Source organism: Platalea leucorodia (genome assembly GCF_965183815.1).
Source record: "Platalea leucorodia genome assembly, chromosome: 15".
NCBI classification, from domain to species: domain Eukaryota; kingdom Metazoa; phylum Chordata; class Aves; order Pelecaniformes; family Threskiornithidae; genus Platalea; species Platalea leucorodia.
The window spans coordinates 12351508-12367148 of NC_138837.1; the positions used below are offsets into that span (position 1 = coordinate 12351508).

General features: G+C 45.3%; 1 protein-coding gene across 1 annotated transcript in view; it reads left to right on the forward strand.

Annotated features, from left to right (window-relative positions):
* The window catches only part of EXD3 (exonuclease 3'-5' domain containing 3), a gene marked incomplete at its 3' end in the record, with an annotated part of 300929 nt that overhangs the window by 91380 nt on the left and 193908 nt on the right, over positions 1 to 15641 (forward strand). Inside the window, exons 7-9 of the mRNA XM_082327142.1 lie at positions 5916 to 5980; positions 10142 to 10309; positions 11576 to 11743. Coding sequence (XP_082183268.1) covers positions 5916 to 5980; positions 10142 to 10309; positions 11576 to 11743 — 401 coding nt within the window. The remainder of the gene's footprint in view (positions 1 to 5915; positions 5981 to 10141; positions 10310 to 11575; positions 11744 to 15641) is intronic.

Consider the following 15641-nt stretch of genomic DNA (forward strand, 5'->3'; position numbering starts at 1 on the left):
TATTAAAGCCCAGGTAGACAACATTCACAGCCTTTCCCTCATCCACTAAGTGGTCACCTTGTCACAGAAGGAGATCAGGTCAGTCAAGCAGGACCTGCCTTTCACAAACCCATGCTGACGGGACCTGATCCCCTGGGTGTCCCGTACATGCCGTCTGATGGCACTCAGTTGCCCAAAGTTCCCAGCTCTGGGGAACGTGCTTCACAGAGATGCTCTGGGGCAGCGGGTGGTCTCTCGTCCTCTGAACTTCTGTTTTCAAAGAGATTTCCCCGTTTTGTTCCTGGATTTATTGGAGGCTCGCAATTGCTGTCGGTGTTAAGCGTCTCTTGAAGGCAAGTCTTTAGCGCGAGGGGTATTGTGGCAGAACCAAACTGTTGCAATAGCATAATCCTAACTTTTTTTTTAAAAAAATGATTCATTTCCATCATATCTGTTTTTGTTGGTGACAGTTAATTCTAGGATGTATGACACCTTTACCCACTCCATGCTTATGTAGCACGTTAGATATCTCTCCCCAGACCCTGGGATAAATCCGAGTAAGAACAAATTACTGAAAAAGCCTCCTACAAAGCAAAAGAAGAATGGCACTGCCATGCACTGCCGGCTAATACCCACGTATTCACATAGACATGCTTTTTCTGAAGTCTTTTTACTTATTTTGAAATAATATAGCACGTTACCTTTTGTTTCTTTATTGTATCTACTTCCTCTTTTTTTTTTAATTACAACCCAGAATTTTACAATGTGTATTGCGTATTACCTGTATTCTAAAATTGTTTTAGTGTCTTTTAAATGTCATTTCACATTGTTAGGAGGAATTCCATAGGGAATCATTTCCTCAAGCTCAAAAATACTTAAACAAGATTGGAAGGTTTATTTATGTTACGTGTGTTCATTAAAAGTAGGCACAGCAAGAAAACCTAGAAGGTGTAAAAACCTGTGAGTTTTTATGGAGGAATTTGGCGTCTTTAATTAAATCAGCTTGTTCTTAGAGCTTCAAAATTTGTCACTAGAAAATGTATCTGTTCCTTTTTTGGATGACCAAAGTGATATTACTTCTGTTGCCTATCAGCCTTCTCTTCTAGAAAATTAGCAGATGCTCGGTGTGAACAACGGACACGTTTCTGAAAAAAAATGAGACAAAGTAGGTTTTGATAAGCGACTTGGAGTAATTCTTAAGCCACAGAGCATGCTCTTTGCTGGTTTTCTGATGTCATTTCAGTTACAGAGGGTTGGGTGGACCCATCATGCTGCTGAAACAGGAGCTGGCTGAATAACTCTGCTCCCCCCCCCCCCAGGTTAGGCATTGCCTGTACAGTTATGTAGTTTGGTTTTTAAGTGGAAATGGGCTAGCTGCGCTTCTGGCGACACTGAAATATCTAGAACCTTTCTTTTCCTTTCAGAAAAATACCTCAAAGGCTTGTTGAGATTAACAGGAGTTTCCCCAGAGGACAGATTTCAGGGATTTATTGGGGCAGAAGGCCCACAAAACAGTAGATAATAGTAAAAATTCACCAATTGTTTGCTGGGTGGCTTGGATTTGTTATATGTTACATTAAACATTTATGAAAATCCTGTTAATTTGCAAGGCAGAGGTATAAGCTGTCTGCCTAAAGAAGACTTAAACGTTAGCATTTTGTTCTTGACCTTTCCTGTCCATGCATTTCAGCTGCAGTTGACTGCTTGGTGGGTGTGATCCTGCATTTCAGTCACATTAGCCTCCTTTTTTGGGGGGATTTTTATTTTTTCATTCTCTATCTTTTAATTAGTTAACTGTAATTCTTCCGAGTCTCGGGCCATGGGGCATTTAATGGCTTTTGTCACAAAGAAAAAGCGTTGAGAGATTTTTTTCGTTGGTAAATTCCACCTCTGGGGTTGGATGTCTCACTTTGCCCGTGCAAGACGCACGAGGAGCCTCGGTCAGAAAGCGGGTTTCTCTTGCCAGGGCGTTTCAGCCGAACCGGTGAATAATGCAGCAGAATTTTGCAAGGACGCAATAGCAAATCCACTGCTTTACCTCACCAGCCCGCGGGCACCGCTTTTGTTGTGATCACAGCAGGTTTTGAGTGATGTATGCGCAAAGGAAAAAGAGAGAATGAACAGAAAGTAGTTTATGGCTTTCCTCAAAGGCACTTTTCTAACTCAAAAATATAAGCCTTGTGGTTTATATGGTTTTGAAATGTAACCACAGATATTGAGAACTGGAAAAGATTTGATTTACCATCTCCTCCAATTTTGGTGCCAGATTCAAGGCAGAGGAAATTTATTTTCAGAATGAAAAATGTTGAAAGGAAATATCAAAGTTATTAAAACAGGAACATACTATGTTCATACATACTGTCTGATGAAGAAATCGGGGTTTTGTGTCTTGATGGAGCGGGTGCAGATGTGTCTTCTGGAGATCTCCACCCAAGTGCTATAACCTTGCTTTGGTGAAGCTTTGCCAGATGGTCTGCAACCCACTTTTTTGGAGCTGTGGAGGATCAGTGTCAGGCTGAGCACCTTCTCTTGGAGCCTGGTCTGGGAACTGAATGGCATCAGCTGCCTGGGGCGCGTCTCAGCCCCTCCAGTTTGGGAGCATGGTAGACCTGGCCGTCCGTGGCTGCTCACAGCTGGGAGCCGGGAGAGCAGATGCTCTCCTACTTGCCACACTGGTTTTTTATGCTGTTTTACACGGCCTCGTCCTTGTTTTGTTTGTTTTGCTCATTGAATGACCCCTGCTAATAGCTGGGTATCTCTTCAGGATGTAAGTCTCTCTGCAGAATTTAACTTTTCTTTAGAAGTGGCGATTCTGGGTGTTCTTGGTGTGACATATGAAGGCGTTTTTCTGGCCTCAGTGGCCCATCCTTGCTTTTGCAGGCACTGTTCAGTCACTGTTTTAATGCATGTATCTTAGTAATTGCTGCTTCTCGCTCTGACTACTGCGGCTGGAGGTCGCTCCAGAATTTTCCTGTTCTTGTCCTCTGCGTTGAGCCCAGATGCATTTGTGGTTCAGTTATGACCATTTGGTTTTCAGTCGCTTTGTTTTGTTCTTCCTTCCCTTGTATTTCTTCCTCTCTCCCTTTTGTGTTGAGCAATCGTCTGCTCTCCAAATTTGTTCTAGAGGGCTTATGAAACTCCTCGTAAGGTCCTGTCCTTTTTCCTCGGATATCCTTGGCATGAATTTTCTGCTGCTTCTCTGGTTCCTTCTCGGATGTGGATGAGTGGGATCCTATCTGGTATTCCAATGGGAACGTAACATTACTGTTATTGCTTTATTATCTGTGCCAAAGACAGTCATTTTCACTCTTTAGGGGTCCCAGGAGAACCAAGAGGAGGCCAGTTGCCCAAAGCGGTCCTGCAGGAGGAAGAATAGAGGAATTCTTCATGTCTTTCAGTAGCCAAAATGAGGTGGACCTTCACATTTACATGTTCTGTCCTAGCTGGAGGGTAGCTCAAGGTCCTGCAGTGGCTTTCCACTCTGGTGGGACTAGGTGAAAGCATAGCGTTGCTTTATGCCCTCGTTTATGTTTGGTTCTAGGAGTATCTGCTCCTCAGTCATTTTGTTATGTGTAGCCTCTGACTACATTTCATCCTGAGGTACTTCCAAGGCTTTACGAGGTAAGGAAGGAAGCAGCACTGTTCCGACACCAGCGTACCGTGGTTAATATTTCAGTGTTTTCTCTTCTTGTTCAATCCCCATTCTGGAGAATTGGGTGGGATTTGCCTCTTTCTTACGCACAGACTGAATGGAGAGCAAACCCTTTTGGTCAGGTCATGCAAGAAGATGGGTGGTTGCCCTCCCCATGGTTGACCTTCTCCTGCCCCAGCGGTTCGACGCTGGCCTGGCTGCCCGACGCCGGGGCTCGGCAGCGTCCTGAGACATTTCATAGAAATAACTACATTTTGGGTGCCTTCACTTCCAGGGCTTGGGGAGGGGGAAGGTTGTATCCTACTTACCCGTGCTTGCACAGTGGCAGGCTGGCAACATGCTGAGTCGTTTAAAATTGACTGGAGAGACCGTTTTCATGTGTCTGCGCGCTGAAATAGCGGTGAGATCAGATTTCAGTTACAGGGAGGTAAGGTATGAAAAAGTCACGTACGAAAAGGGCTTGTTTTGTTGACTGAGGTTTAGAAAGCTTTTTAACAAGTTGAATTATTGGCTGTATCTGAGGTGAAGCACTGCTGTCCCCACTGCTCTCGTTTCCTGCATCAGTCCGGCTCGTTCACTGCGTTCATCACAGGTCAGATTTACAGTGTCTCTGGTTACACACTGGGTTGCGCTCTGATTTTTTTTCCCTGTGTGTGTATAAGTTTCTTTGGGAGCCAGGCCAAGAGGAGAGCGTGCACATATGCATGCACACGGGCTGAATTTGACTGTGAGTTGGTAATTTTGAAGGGAGAAGGGATCTGGATTTTCTTCCGTTTTGTTGTAAAAAGAGACTTTTCTTTTTCCAATGGAGAAGCAGTAGCTGAGAACAGCCAGTGTTCGCAGAGTTCAAGATTTCAGAACAACCAGAGATGAGAGAAAATATTATCTTATGAATTGTAAATGTGGCATTTTTACTTTGGCTGGTGTTTCCCAGAGGTTAGTGGATAATGGTGGATATCATTCACTTGGCTCGGCCAGTAATCAGCTCGCTACTTGAAATATTTTATAAGCGCAGTGCTTCAGGGTTTAGTTGGATGAGGTAGAGCTTTTCACAGTTGAAGTAGCTTTTTGTGACCTGAAATATGAAGTGAGACAGGATACTAAGCAAGAAATCTAGCATTTGGAAATGAGCTATTTAGGAACTGTAGAACGCGGAAGGCGATTGCAAAGATGTTTCCTTTTCAGTTTAACGTTATTCTTTTGGCTTTATGAAGATGTAAGAGGAGGTGCATTAAACACACGAGGAGTGTTTTTGGAGAACTCGTTCAGAGTTTTAAATTCATTCTTCACATTTAAACTGTTGATGCAGTAGAAGATTTTCGTTCAGAATATCCTGAGTCATGGTTTCATAAGTAAATGGCTGTGAATTGAATAGAACCAGATATCAAAAATGTTACTGCTTTTAAAATGAAATATTCCTAAACATTTGGTTCAGAAATACCGGTACGATGAATAATGCTGGTATGATGAATGGCAATAGACTCAAAATAACAACTGACTGCAAGTTCTCAAATAACTAGGTAAAAAGTCAAAGAGAAAAATTCCAAATAACCTTCTTTTGAAATAACTCATCACCCTCTTTTTCAGCCTTGCCACTAATCACAGCAGGATTTCATCTTTCCTCTTCCTCAGCCACCATCCTGCCTGAGTCCCGGCAGAGCCCGGCCTGCTGCCGGCCCCGCGCGGCCGGCCGGGCGCGGGCAGGCTCGGCTCCCCGGCGCGCAAAGCCTGCCCGGCGCTCGCCGAGCCAACTGAGGCTGATCTTCCCGTAAATTCACCCACTCGCGTCTTCCATCCACAGGTTGCGATGAGGTTAACACTTTAGAGCCATTTCATTTAAAAATGAGCGTGTTGATGATCCTTTCCAACCTGTGCAAGATGCTTGCTGTTCCAGGACCATTTTGGTTTGATATTAAAAGGGGGGAGCGGCGGGGGCACCGGTGGGGATGTATTTGCTGTGTAGCAGCAGCATGATTTAGTTGTAAATGCACCAATACAGCTTTTCAGTATTTGAGCCCGCGTGGGTGTTTAGTTAAAGCCATGCATGGATGATGACTGTTATTTTGTTAGGATTTCAGAGTGAGGGATTTTAGCGCTTTAATCCTGACTGACAGTTGGGAGGTTGGTGGTTTCAAACACAGTGGCATGGAGTAGCTGATTTCTCTTCGGTGAAACAATGCACCAGTGTGTCTAGGCTGCCTGTACAGAGCCAATAAATCTGTTTTGTTTTGTTTTTCTCCCCCCTTTTCTCTCTCTCCCTCTCTCTCTCCCCCCCCTCCTCCAGCCCAGGACCCACTCCTATTGCTGAAAACCCTTCAGCTTCTCTGGACAAAGAAAGAGATGAAGAAGGTAAGGCCGAGCCTCCCCTCCACGCTGCAGTTAATAACTGCATGCAGAGCATGTCCAGACGCGGACCGCTTAGGTCAGACCTGCAATTCTTCACGATTGCTTTCAGTTCCAGCACGCAGGGGAAGAGCCTGTGCATTTGCAGCAAGAAGTGAAAAGAAAAGGTAGCGCTGGGTGATGGGAAGCAGCTCAGGGGCTCGTATGAAAGAGCTGAAGTTTACAGCACTGAGTTACAGAGGGAAAAAAAATCAAAGTTGCTTTTGTTTTCTTTTAAACACTTTTTCTTGTCCATTAAATGGAAGATCTTTGGGGGAGGGGGAAGAATATTTCTAGTAGCTGGAAAAATGAAGGTTGAAGTCAGTAGAAAAGTGCTCTTTGCCAAGTGGAATGATATCAAAGCCTTCGTATTCAAAGTATTTTTACTATTTTTTCTGATTTGGTTTGATTTTGCCTTTTAGAGTGGTGAATGCAATTTACACCGCCTGTCTAAAATTAGCGCTATATTTTTATACAGCACCCTTTGGGCTCTACGTGGAGATTTCTCATAGGGAGTAAAATATACTTCATCTAAATTTGGGAGCTTGAAAACTAAGGAAAACACTAGATGCATCGGCTTTGTGGTGAGTTTCCCATGTTTAACTCAGTGCTGTTCAGGCAGGTTCATAGCTGAGATGTTTTTTTTCTAAAAGACCCAAAAACCTGCAGCTCACCACATAGCCACGTGGAATGTGTCCTGTGTGCCATGGCCGGCGTGGCTGGTACCTCGGCCTGTGTGCTCCATCCTAGGTGTCTGGAGCATTTAGTCATCGTCCTTGTCTGCCGCACTTAGACTTTCCATTACTGATAGTCTGTGGTTCCCAGCCGGAATAATTCAACAACTGGAAACGCAGCGTGAGAGGTCCCTTTCCAAATGGTCAGTCACTGACATAGACTTGAGCTCAGCAACTCTGAAGCCTTGAGCTTTCTATTAAGTTTTGTTAGAGTTGGAGAAAAAAAAATATTATTTGTTAGGTCTTGAGGGCAGTTAATCCCACAAAACAACAGTAGGAAAGAGTAATCATCAAAATCTCTGTATTGTGTACCCTGGGACCTGTGTGGATGGTGAAGAAAAATACTCTGAAAAAGACAGAGCCTCCCATCGACGTGTCCGTGGGCTGCGAGCACCGCAGCTTTCCTGCTGAGAGTGGAAAAGCTTGAGGATCCCCATGAGTCACGCTTGCAGCTCCGCTTGTTCCATGCGTTTGCTTCAGGAACGGTCCCCCCAGCGAGACGCGTGGTTTTGCGGAGTGCGCGGGCTGCAGCTCCCCGGGGCGGCAGGTCTGTCCCCCGCGGGCCCGGCTTCGGGCAGCACCGCACGGCTGCGGGCGCGGGCAGAAGCGTGTTTTGAAGCTGGAGGACGCGTTTCTGAACGACGAGGGAAGCCTGGTTAGAGGGATGAGGAGGGCTGTGGTGGGACCAGGTGGCGGCACGGCAGCAGCCGCCTCTAAGGTGGGGAGTACCGCATGAACGTCCCCCGTGGTTTCTGACAGGTGCTCGTCACGCTGGCACCGGGATGGGCTAATCCACGCTCAGGGCATCGCAGCCCTTCGGATGTGCAGTGCACCCACAGCAAGCGTAGGCACTTTTTGCAGAGGCAGCTGCTGCCCTGGCCTCCGTGTGCAGCTCGAGGTGTGCGGTGCTGCTGCCGCCACCCAACTGTCCGGGTCAAATCAATGACTTAAATACAACTCTGTCTGCTCCATTGACAGTTAAATGGCAGGGAGCTGCTTTGCCTTTCGCTGTGCGTGAATGTGAGTCAATGCTGTCTGTTAACTGGTGTGAATCAGCCCGTTGGTCCCAGATCAGTGACCACGCACAGAAGGAGGGTATCTGCCCATGGCACGACCTCGGTTCTGGAACGTGGTTATAAGAAGCGGTCGTTTCCTACATAGGAAAGACAGTTTTGGAATAACCAAGAAGCGTCAGCAGACTGCCCCGAGCTGTGTAACTAGAAATAAGGGACCAAAACTGAATGGAGTGTGTAGTTTGAGCATCAGCAAAATTTTCCTATTCCCATGGTCTGTCAGGCTATAGAAATCCCCCAAGGAGCGTTCCCTGCCATGGGAATCAATTGAAATGGAAATGGCAATTACACGTTTGAGAGGAATTCTTCTCTGGCAGAGAGATGAGCCAGGCAGCACAACACTCTTTCCTCTCTGATTTAGGTGTCTCATGCCTTTTTTTTCTTTGGTTTTTTTTCCCCCTCAAACTATACATACCGTAGTTGAAGTCTTCAGATTGCTAGGAAGCTTTGAAGAAGGCTTTTCCCCTGCTTGTCAAAGTCTAGCGGGTACAAAGGCAAGGCTCGCTCTAGCTAACAACAGTCAGCGCTCCGGGCAGTTGTGTCGGTGCTTGGAGATGCTCTGCCTGTGAAAGCAGGCTCGTGCTCTCGCAGGACCCGGTGTCTGCTGGAGTCCCTCCTGCCAAAGCCCGGGCTCTGACTCCAGCCTAAGGAGGAGCTGAGCGGTGCGGTGAAAGCTCTTCTTCACTCTAAATGTGCTGAAGTGGGGCTTTGAGGAGGCCGGGGGGGGAGAAAAAAAGAAGAGAGGCCGTTTATAAACAGTGCAATTTAGTTGGCGAGTTGCTTTGTTTTCCTTTGGCTGTTGTGTTGGATATTTGTGGCTGGATAAGAGCTTGCCTCTTCCTTCTGCTGAATCTCGCAGCGAAGTTGGAGCCCTATGTTTAACATCGCAAATTCTCACCACAGGGAAAAATACTTAGAGGGAGAAATCTGTTATCTGAAGTCACATCTTTGTTAGTCATCAGCTTTTTCCTACTGCATTTGATAATCTAGTGAGAAAGAAACAGTTTCTGTCATAAACGATAGGTTTTGTGGTTTTTCCAGACATGAAAGACACTATGGAAAATAACTGCCTTCCAGTAAATATTGTCGATGAATAAAAAAGAACAAATTCATTGGCAAATTTTCTGTAGATTTTTTTGTTTGTTTTCCATGTCGTTCTTCAAACTTTATGTTGTTTCCATTGGAAGCTACGGCCGGGGCCATCATATACAGTAAATTACAAGTGCTGGCTGCAGGCGGGAATGAGCATCTTTTGGATTTTGCTTTTTAGCCAGAAAAGAAAGAGAGCAGCTGCTCTTAGTGATTTCTTGTTTTCTGTCTCTGCTTTTGCCTTGCTCCACGCCAGCACATGTACCGGGCGGTGAAAGGTCCTGTGTGGGTACTGAAGGATGCCACTTCTTCACCCTGCCAACCCTCCGAGCTCCTTGGAAACTACTTCTAATGTAAACATTATAAAGATATTGCTCAGTACTGCTAATTTATCACTTCTACCAGATGGGTAGTAAGTAGCCTATTAACATTCACAAAGTGAGCGTCCAATTCCTTCACATTTCTAAACACATCACCCTGGGATTCCTAAGATTTATGGCGTGGAGTTTTCCCATGTCCCGAGCCCCTTCGTGCGGCCTTTAGGCTTGCGGAGGTGCGCGGTGCCTGACGCGCAGCGGCAGTAGGTAGTCGACAGAAAATACCCTGCTCGGGTAGGTTTGGAGGAAAGCAGTACACGTTTGCAGTAATCTGACAGAGCTTGAACTCTGATGGTTCCTTCTCTTTAATTTTGTGTGTAAAATCCAAGCGATTTTGGTGCTCCCCAATATTCCTGTTACGGTGAGGAGCGTTATGCCACCGTGGATGAAGCAGGTGTAAGGTCAAATATGAAAGTTTGTGGTACAAGAATGAGGAGGAGGGGTTTATATGCTTTATTACTTGGAAGTCTGTGAGAAGATGAGGAGGTTTTTGAGCCCGGTTATCTCCCTTCAATATTGCCATTTTCCTAATAACACCCCTTTCTCCAGCTCACTTTTCTCCCCCTCCCCCAAATCCCAAGCCCCTTTGTCTGCCCCACAGAACAACTTCTCTGTCTTTATGGGATAATTAGTGTGGACAATTGCTGCTTTTCCCATTGGGTTTGAGGTGCAGTGAGCCATGAAGGAATCTGTAATGACATGAAAAGTCACTGGAGGCGCGGATGGTGGCTGAATAGCAACAGTTACCTCTCTGAATAGATTAAATTAAAAAAAATAAAGCTTTGTGTTCAGCTGGGGGAAGGGAGGATTCACTAATCTTTTTGTACATGACAATGTGGTTTTGTATCTCAGCAGCTCAAGGAAGAAATCAGGCGGGGCTTTGCGGGACTGGAGGACCCGCTGGCAGGACTGCTGGACATGCTGGAGAGCAGCGGTGACTGGAAGGGGAAGGGGCATTCCCTCGGGTATTACATCACCGCCGAGCTGCAGCTTTGGATAAAAGAGCATCCTGCTGTTCAACAGGTTAGAAAAAGAGAGAGCCAGAGAGCCGGGAGAAAGGAGAGGGCAATTGATTTTCATGTCCCTCAAGTGTCCCCAATTTCACTTTATTCCATAGTCCAGCGTCTTCTCTATAGTCTCATACAAACACGGTGTGACGAGGTGTGAAATTCGTACTGAGATGATGTTATCTGTTGTACGCTGGCCTGAAAATGAAATTAATATTAGAAGCTGTGATGCGAGAGCTCTGTTTCCCCTCCCAAGCTGGGATTTCCATCTTTCCAGATCAAACCACTTTGATCAAGCGCTGATCTTGCAGCCTTTGCTGGGCTGGAGGCTTTCCCACTGGACTCACATCCCTGCTGTCAGGATAAAACCAATTGCAGTAATCTACTCTGCGTATTCTTCCAGTTCTGCAAATAGAAGCCTGTACGATTGCTTAACTCCTGCCATATGGTGGGGAGCTTTTATCATCGGGAATGCAGAAAATGGTAACAGTATGACTCTTCGGCAGCTGAATGATTAGCTTTGTAACGTTGGGTCATCAAATTATACATCCTAATGTTTACCATTCCTTATGCCTTCATATATTCTGACCTACTGAGGTTTTCTCTTTTTTGTATGCTTTTGGCTCTGACCTGCAAGATACGTATTTGTGTTGTTTCATTTCCCATTTTTCCAAATGGCTCCTTTTAAATGTTGAGCTCTGCCGTTACAGTATCTGCAAAGTGCAGTGAAGGGCTGCTGGCACTGCAATTCCTGTGTCCTAAGAGAATGATCGTGTAGGAACACAAGGATTAATACTTAATTATTATTAATACTTGTATCTGTGCGTCTTTTGACGATGCTTTTGCTTTTCCTGCCCTTCTTGCACCCAGGAGCCAGCCTGGGAATGAAAATTGAATTCTTATGCCTGATAGGTGAGATCTCCCTTGAGGGGAGTCACTGGATTCAAAGATTTTCTGCTGGGAATTAGAGGGGAGAATTTCTAAATAGCTGTGCTAGTAAAAGAGGGCATTTTTCCAGTTTCATATTTTACTTTTGCACAAGGCCATATGTCTTTTCCAGAATTATCCTGCAAACATTTAACGTTTTTAAATTGGATGCTCTGACAAAAATGTGTATCATATTGTTCTGATTTCTGCTTGCAGACTCCATGGGGAAATTGGAGAATCCCTTCCCAAGGAATTGGCTTATTCCACTGTTTAAACAAGCTGCATTTTCAACTGCCATTGAATTGTAGCCATCTTTACTAAATCTGTGTTTGATTTTTTTTTTTTTTCCCCCCAGTCTGGCATCAAGCTGAAGAAGCTGCAGGCCCGTGTGCTCAGAATACTAGCCCAGTGCCCAGCTAATCTTCTTGACCCTCTGATTAGCATTTACCAGCTCCATACAGCAGACCGGAACTATTTGCTTGGACACGTCAGTCATCTTTATCACAAGGGCAATTACAAAGAGGTGGGTCATGTCTTTCAAATAAATTTACCTACCCAGCTCTCTAGTTCGCTGTTAATGTCTGTGTCCTTTTTTTGGATGCATTTCAATGTGAATTCTGTTTCATCGCAGCAGCTGCACACTGTGAATGGTAGAGCTTAGCGTGGTCTTCCCGTGTACACGAGTAGGCTGCCTTCAACCTCATTTTTTCTAATGGCTGAGTACAGAATGCCAGTGAATCCTTCCTCCACCCCTGTTTTGACCTTCGAAAGTAATAGGTTAATAGGGTTTAATTTGGAGAATTTAAGGGGGTGGTTGTGTTCTTTCTTATTTTCCTTGTCCTTGGCAAGAAAAGAAGGGGTTTTAGTAGTTGGCCATGGACCTGCTGTGCTATGTCCAATCTGCCTGCAGTCAGGAGGGGTTGGAAAATCTCTCCGTTCCCACGTGATTACCCTAACCAAAGGGTTCTCGGTTTGAGGAGTTTCAAAGCCTTTTTACTGTTGAGGCTCATATTCAAAATGTGTTACTACTCATGCATTTGAGTTCGAGTGGCTGACACCGGCAGGAGTTCACCAAACCCAGAATTTGATATGTTTTACCCTGTGGTTTAGAGTACTTGCAGTATCTCTGGCATCACCCCGATGTCTTGGTAGCCTTGCGAGTGTTCTCGTGAGCAAACTACAATACTGTTAATGCTTTTATTTTTTTTTAAAGGCAAAAACCATAGGTTTGTTTTTCTCAAAGGAAGATGGTTCACTTCGATGGCGTAGAACAGCTTGATCTTGTTTAGCAAAAGAAAAAGAGTCAAATGGTGTTTTTAAAATCCTGTTCTTCAGTAAAGCTGAATTCCCAAGTGAGACCGTGGGATTCCATTCTTGTTGATTTCTTTGAATACTGAAACAAGGATATTTCATATTTGATGGGAAGGTCACAGGTAGCTGCTTGAAACTTACTCTTTTGCTCAGTAAGTTTTTCAACGTGAGCATTTGAAAACCCTAACAGAAATGTAGTATTTAACTGTATTCAACTGTGATTTTTAAGTTCATGGCTCCAAAGATATTTATTGTTGTCATTAGAAATGCAGTTCTTTCTAGATCTGGTTTTGGAAAGCTCTAAATTATTTTTTTTGGTGGAATTGTTTTTCTGTTCTTTCTTCCACAGAAAAGCTCATTTACTAGTCATTCCCAGTGTGAAGAACAGGAAACCTCAACTGTTGCTTACTCTCAGCCATAACTTTCTTCTAGTTTTGTTTTGTTGCCAGAAGGATGAATAGAATTATCTTCAAGAATAACAGGAAATCTTTTACTGCCCTTGGGGACTGATCATACCTAAGTTCACAGCGACTAACCCCAAAAAACCTGGAACTAGGGCTCTGAGCACTTGCAGTGGGCTGGGGCCTGTCTGTTCGTCCTTCTCTTCCCCGTCTTTCAGATGGGGCAGTAAAGCAGATTCACATGTAGGCTTTTGGGCTCTTCTGTCTCTCACCTGAAAGGACAGAAATCCTTGTAAATCCTTGCTATCATTATTTATTTTCTCGCTGTATTTACCATAAGACACCATGCATGTATTCTAGAGCACGTGATTCCCTTTGCCTGTTTTGATGCATTTCCTACTGTGGTGTGCGAACCGTGGAGCTCTGCCCTGGGGGTGAAGGCTCCTTTCCCTCACAGAGGTTTTGGAGAAAGATCTCTTCAGAAAACGAGATCCCAGAGATCCCTGGGGACGGCCATGGTGGTTTTTTGTTTCTGAAGTGCACTTGGCCCTCCCTGTATGCCTTGTTTTAGTAGAGCTGGTCAAAAGCTGAACCAGTTTGTGCATCGCGGCAGGCGGGTGCCGTGGGGGCGGCAGGAAAATCATCAGCTGTGTACAGGCGGAGGTGGGGGCGGTGGAAGATGGCGCAGGTGGAGGCAACTTCTGATTTAGCAGCGTAAAATCATGGCTGTGGTGAGGAGGCACCTGATGGGGAGCGCTGGCCAGCGGATGGCACTAGTGCTCCCATGATGCAGGAAAACAAGCTGATACAGTGGGAGTTAAAGGAACAAGCAGGGACGTCCAAGTGGGTTTTTGAGGCGCCTGGCCCGTTTGGGGTTTTTATCCATTCTTTTGTGACGGGGGTTTGCAGCTGCTGGAGGGGTATGGCAGCGTGGGGCCGTGCAGGGCGCTCTGGAGCTGCGCAAGGGGCTGCCGGGGCTGCGCTCCGTGGCGCGAAGAGGCGGGAGGGTTTAACGTTCCCGCTCAGGTAGTTTCAGGTGAAATGCGGCGGCTTTGTCCCCTCCTCAGAAGCCCTCCGGAGCCACGGGCCGTGGCTCCACGCCGCCCTCGACCCGGGCTGTCCCGGAGCCTGCTCGGGCCGGCGGGTGGACGGCTCTGTGGGAAGGGCGATGGCTGCTGGTGGGGCCGGGACAATGAGGGATTCAGCAGACCGGGGGTAATGCAGTGCGAGCGAGTCTGTGAGAGGCCCTGAATAGGCCAGGCTGTGCTTGAGAAGAATGAGGGGTAGGCAGAAGGCAAGCTAGTGTTTCATGGTCATCTTATGTTACACTTCAGCCTTTCAAAGAGTGTCTGGGGCTGGTTGAATGAACCTCTCTTGCACCGCGAATGCGGGAGCCCAAAGACAAAGGGGACTCTTGTCACTCGCAGGCCCCTTTCGGGAATAAAAGCCATTGTCACATGAACAGGGGCAGTCTGGCAGGCTGTGCATGCTTCAGTGCCCCATGATATCGCTAAGTCTCAGCAGAAATCACATTCAGGGCCCTGTCAGCTTTGATTAGCGGGGTCTCATGACTTAATGTGCTGCGATATTTCATGTCTAAGGGTGGCGGCTGTCTTTCTGTGGGATGAATGCCCTCTATTGTCCACTGAGTTATTTTATTTACATTTTTTTAAACAGCTTATAAAGGTAAAAAGATAGCTGTGCTTAAAGAAAAAAAATCAAATTCCTTTGCTTCTGGATCAGTAGTGAGTGCTGCTCGGGTCAGATACAGTGAAACTTGTTTTCACAGTCAGCATCAAAGTTCTTGTCTTGTTTAACAGCTTTATAGTAAATTCTGAACAGGTGGCAGTGGAGCTGGGTTTAGGAAGGAAACAATAAATAATCTTTTTAGCCTCTGACAACCAGAAATATTCTTGGGCCTGAGAGAGCTCCCACTCCGACTCCTCTGCGTCAGTGACGAGCGGCATTTTTCTCCCCTTCATCTGTTTGGTTGTTAAACAAGAATATTGGACCAAGCTGTTAGGGGGACAGGGAGTATTTCATTTTTAACAGGTTTTTTGGTTGTTGTCCATCCAGATTTCTCTGTTTTCAAAAGCAAAGTGTATTTTTTCTACTAATGTTTCATCCATTAATTTCTACAAATAATGAAGGTTGATTCTACATGTTAAATTCCGTTACTGTTTGCTCTTTCAATTAAGATAATGTGGATTACCTGTTAAAATTCAGTTGTTAAAATTTGTCATAAAATAACTTGGAGTACCCAGAGAAAAAGCTCTGTAGACACAGAAATCAAAGTTTTTGTCAGCAATTCATGCAACTACAGAAGTAATTTATTAATTAGGTAGAAAGGATGGTTGACCAAGGAGTTAAACCTAAAGGAATACAAATATGCTGAGGTGTAGAAATGCATGGTTCAATCACCAACATGACCTTCAGTTTTCAGCGTAGTGGTGTTTTGAACACCGATTCAGAGATGTCACCGTTTGTCATCCTGCTTCATACATGGTGCTTGAGTACGCGCGGTGTATTTTTGCAAATCTGTCAATACAGTGTTAAGATTGATTGAGCACATTAATGGATATTCAGATTTTGGATTTCTTCACTCTGACTTTTTTGAGCTGTTCTCAGGATGATGAAAATGTCTCTGATGTTGCTTCTTTCCCCCATTCACCACCTTAATTACAAAGGCTTGTTCAACTCTGACTGTAT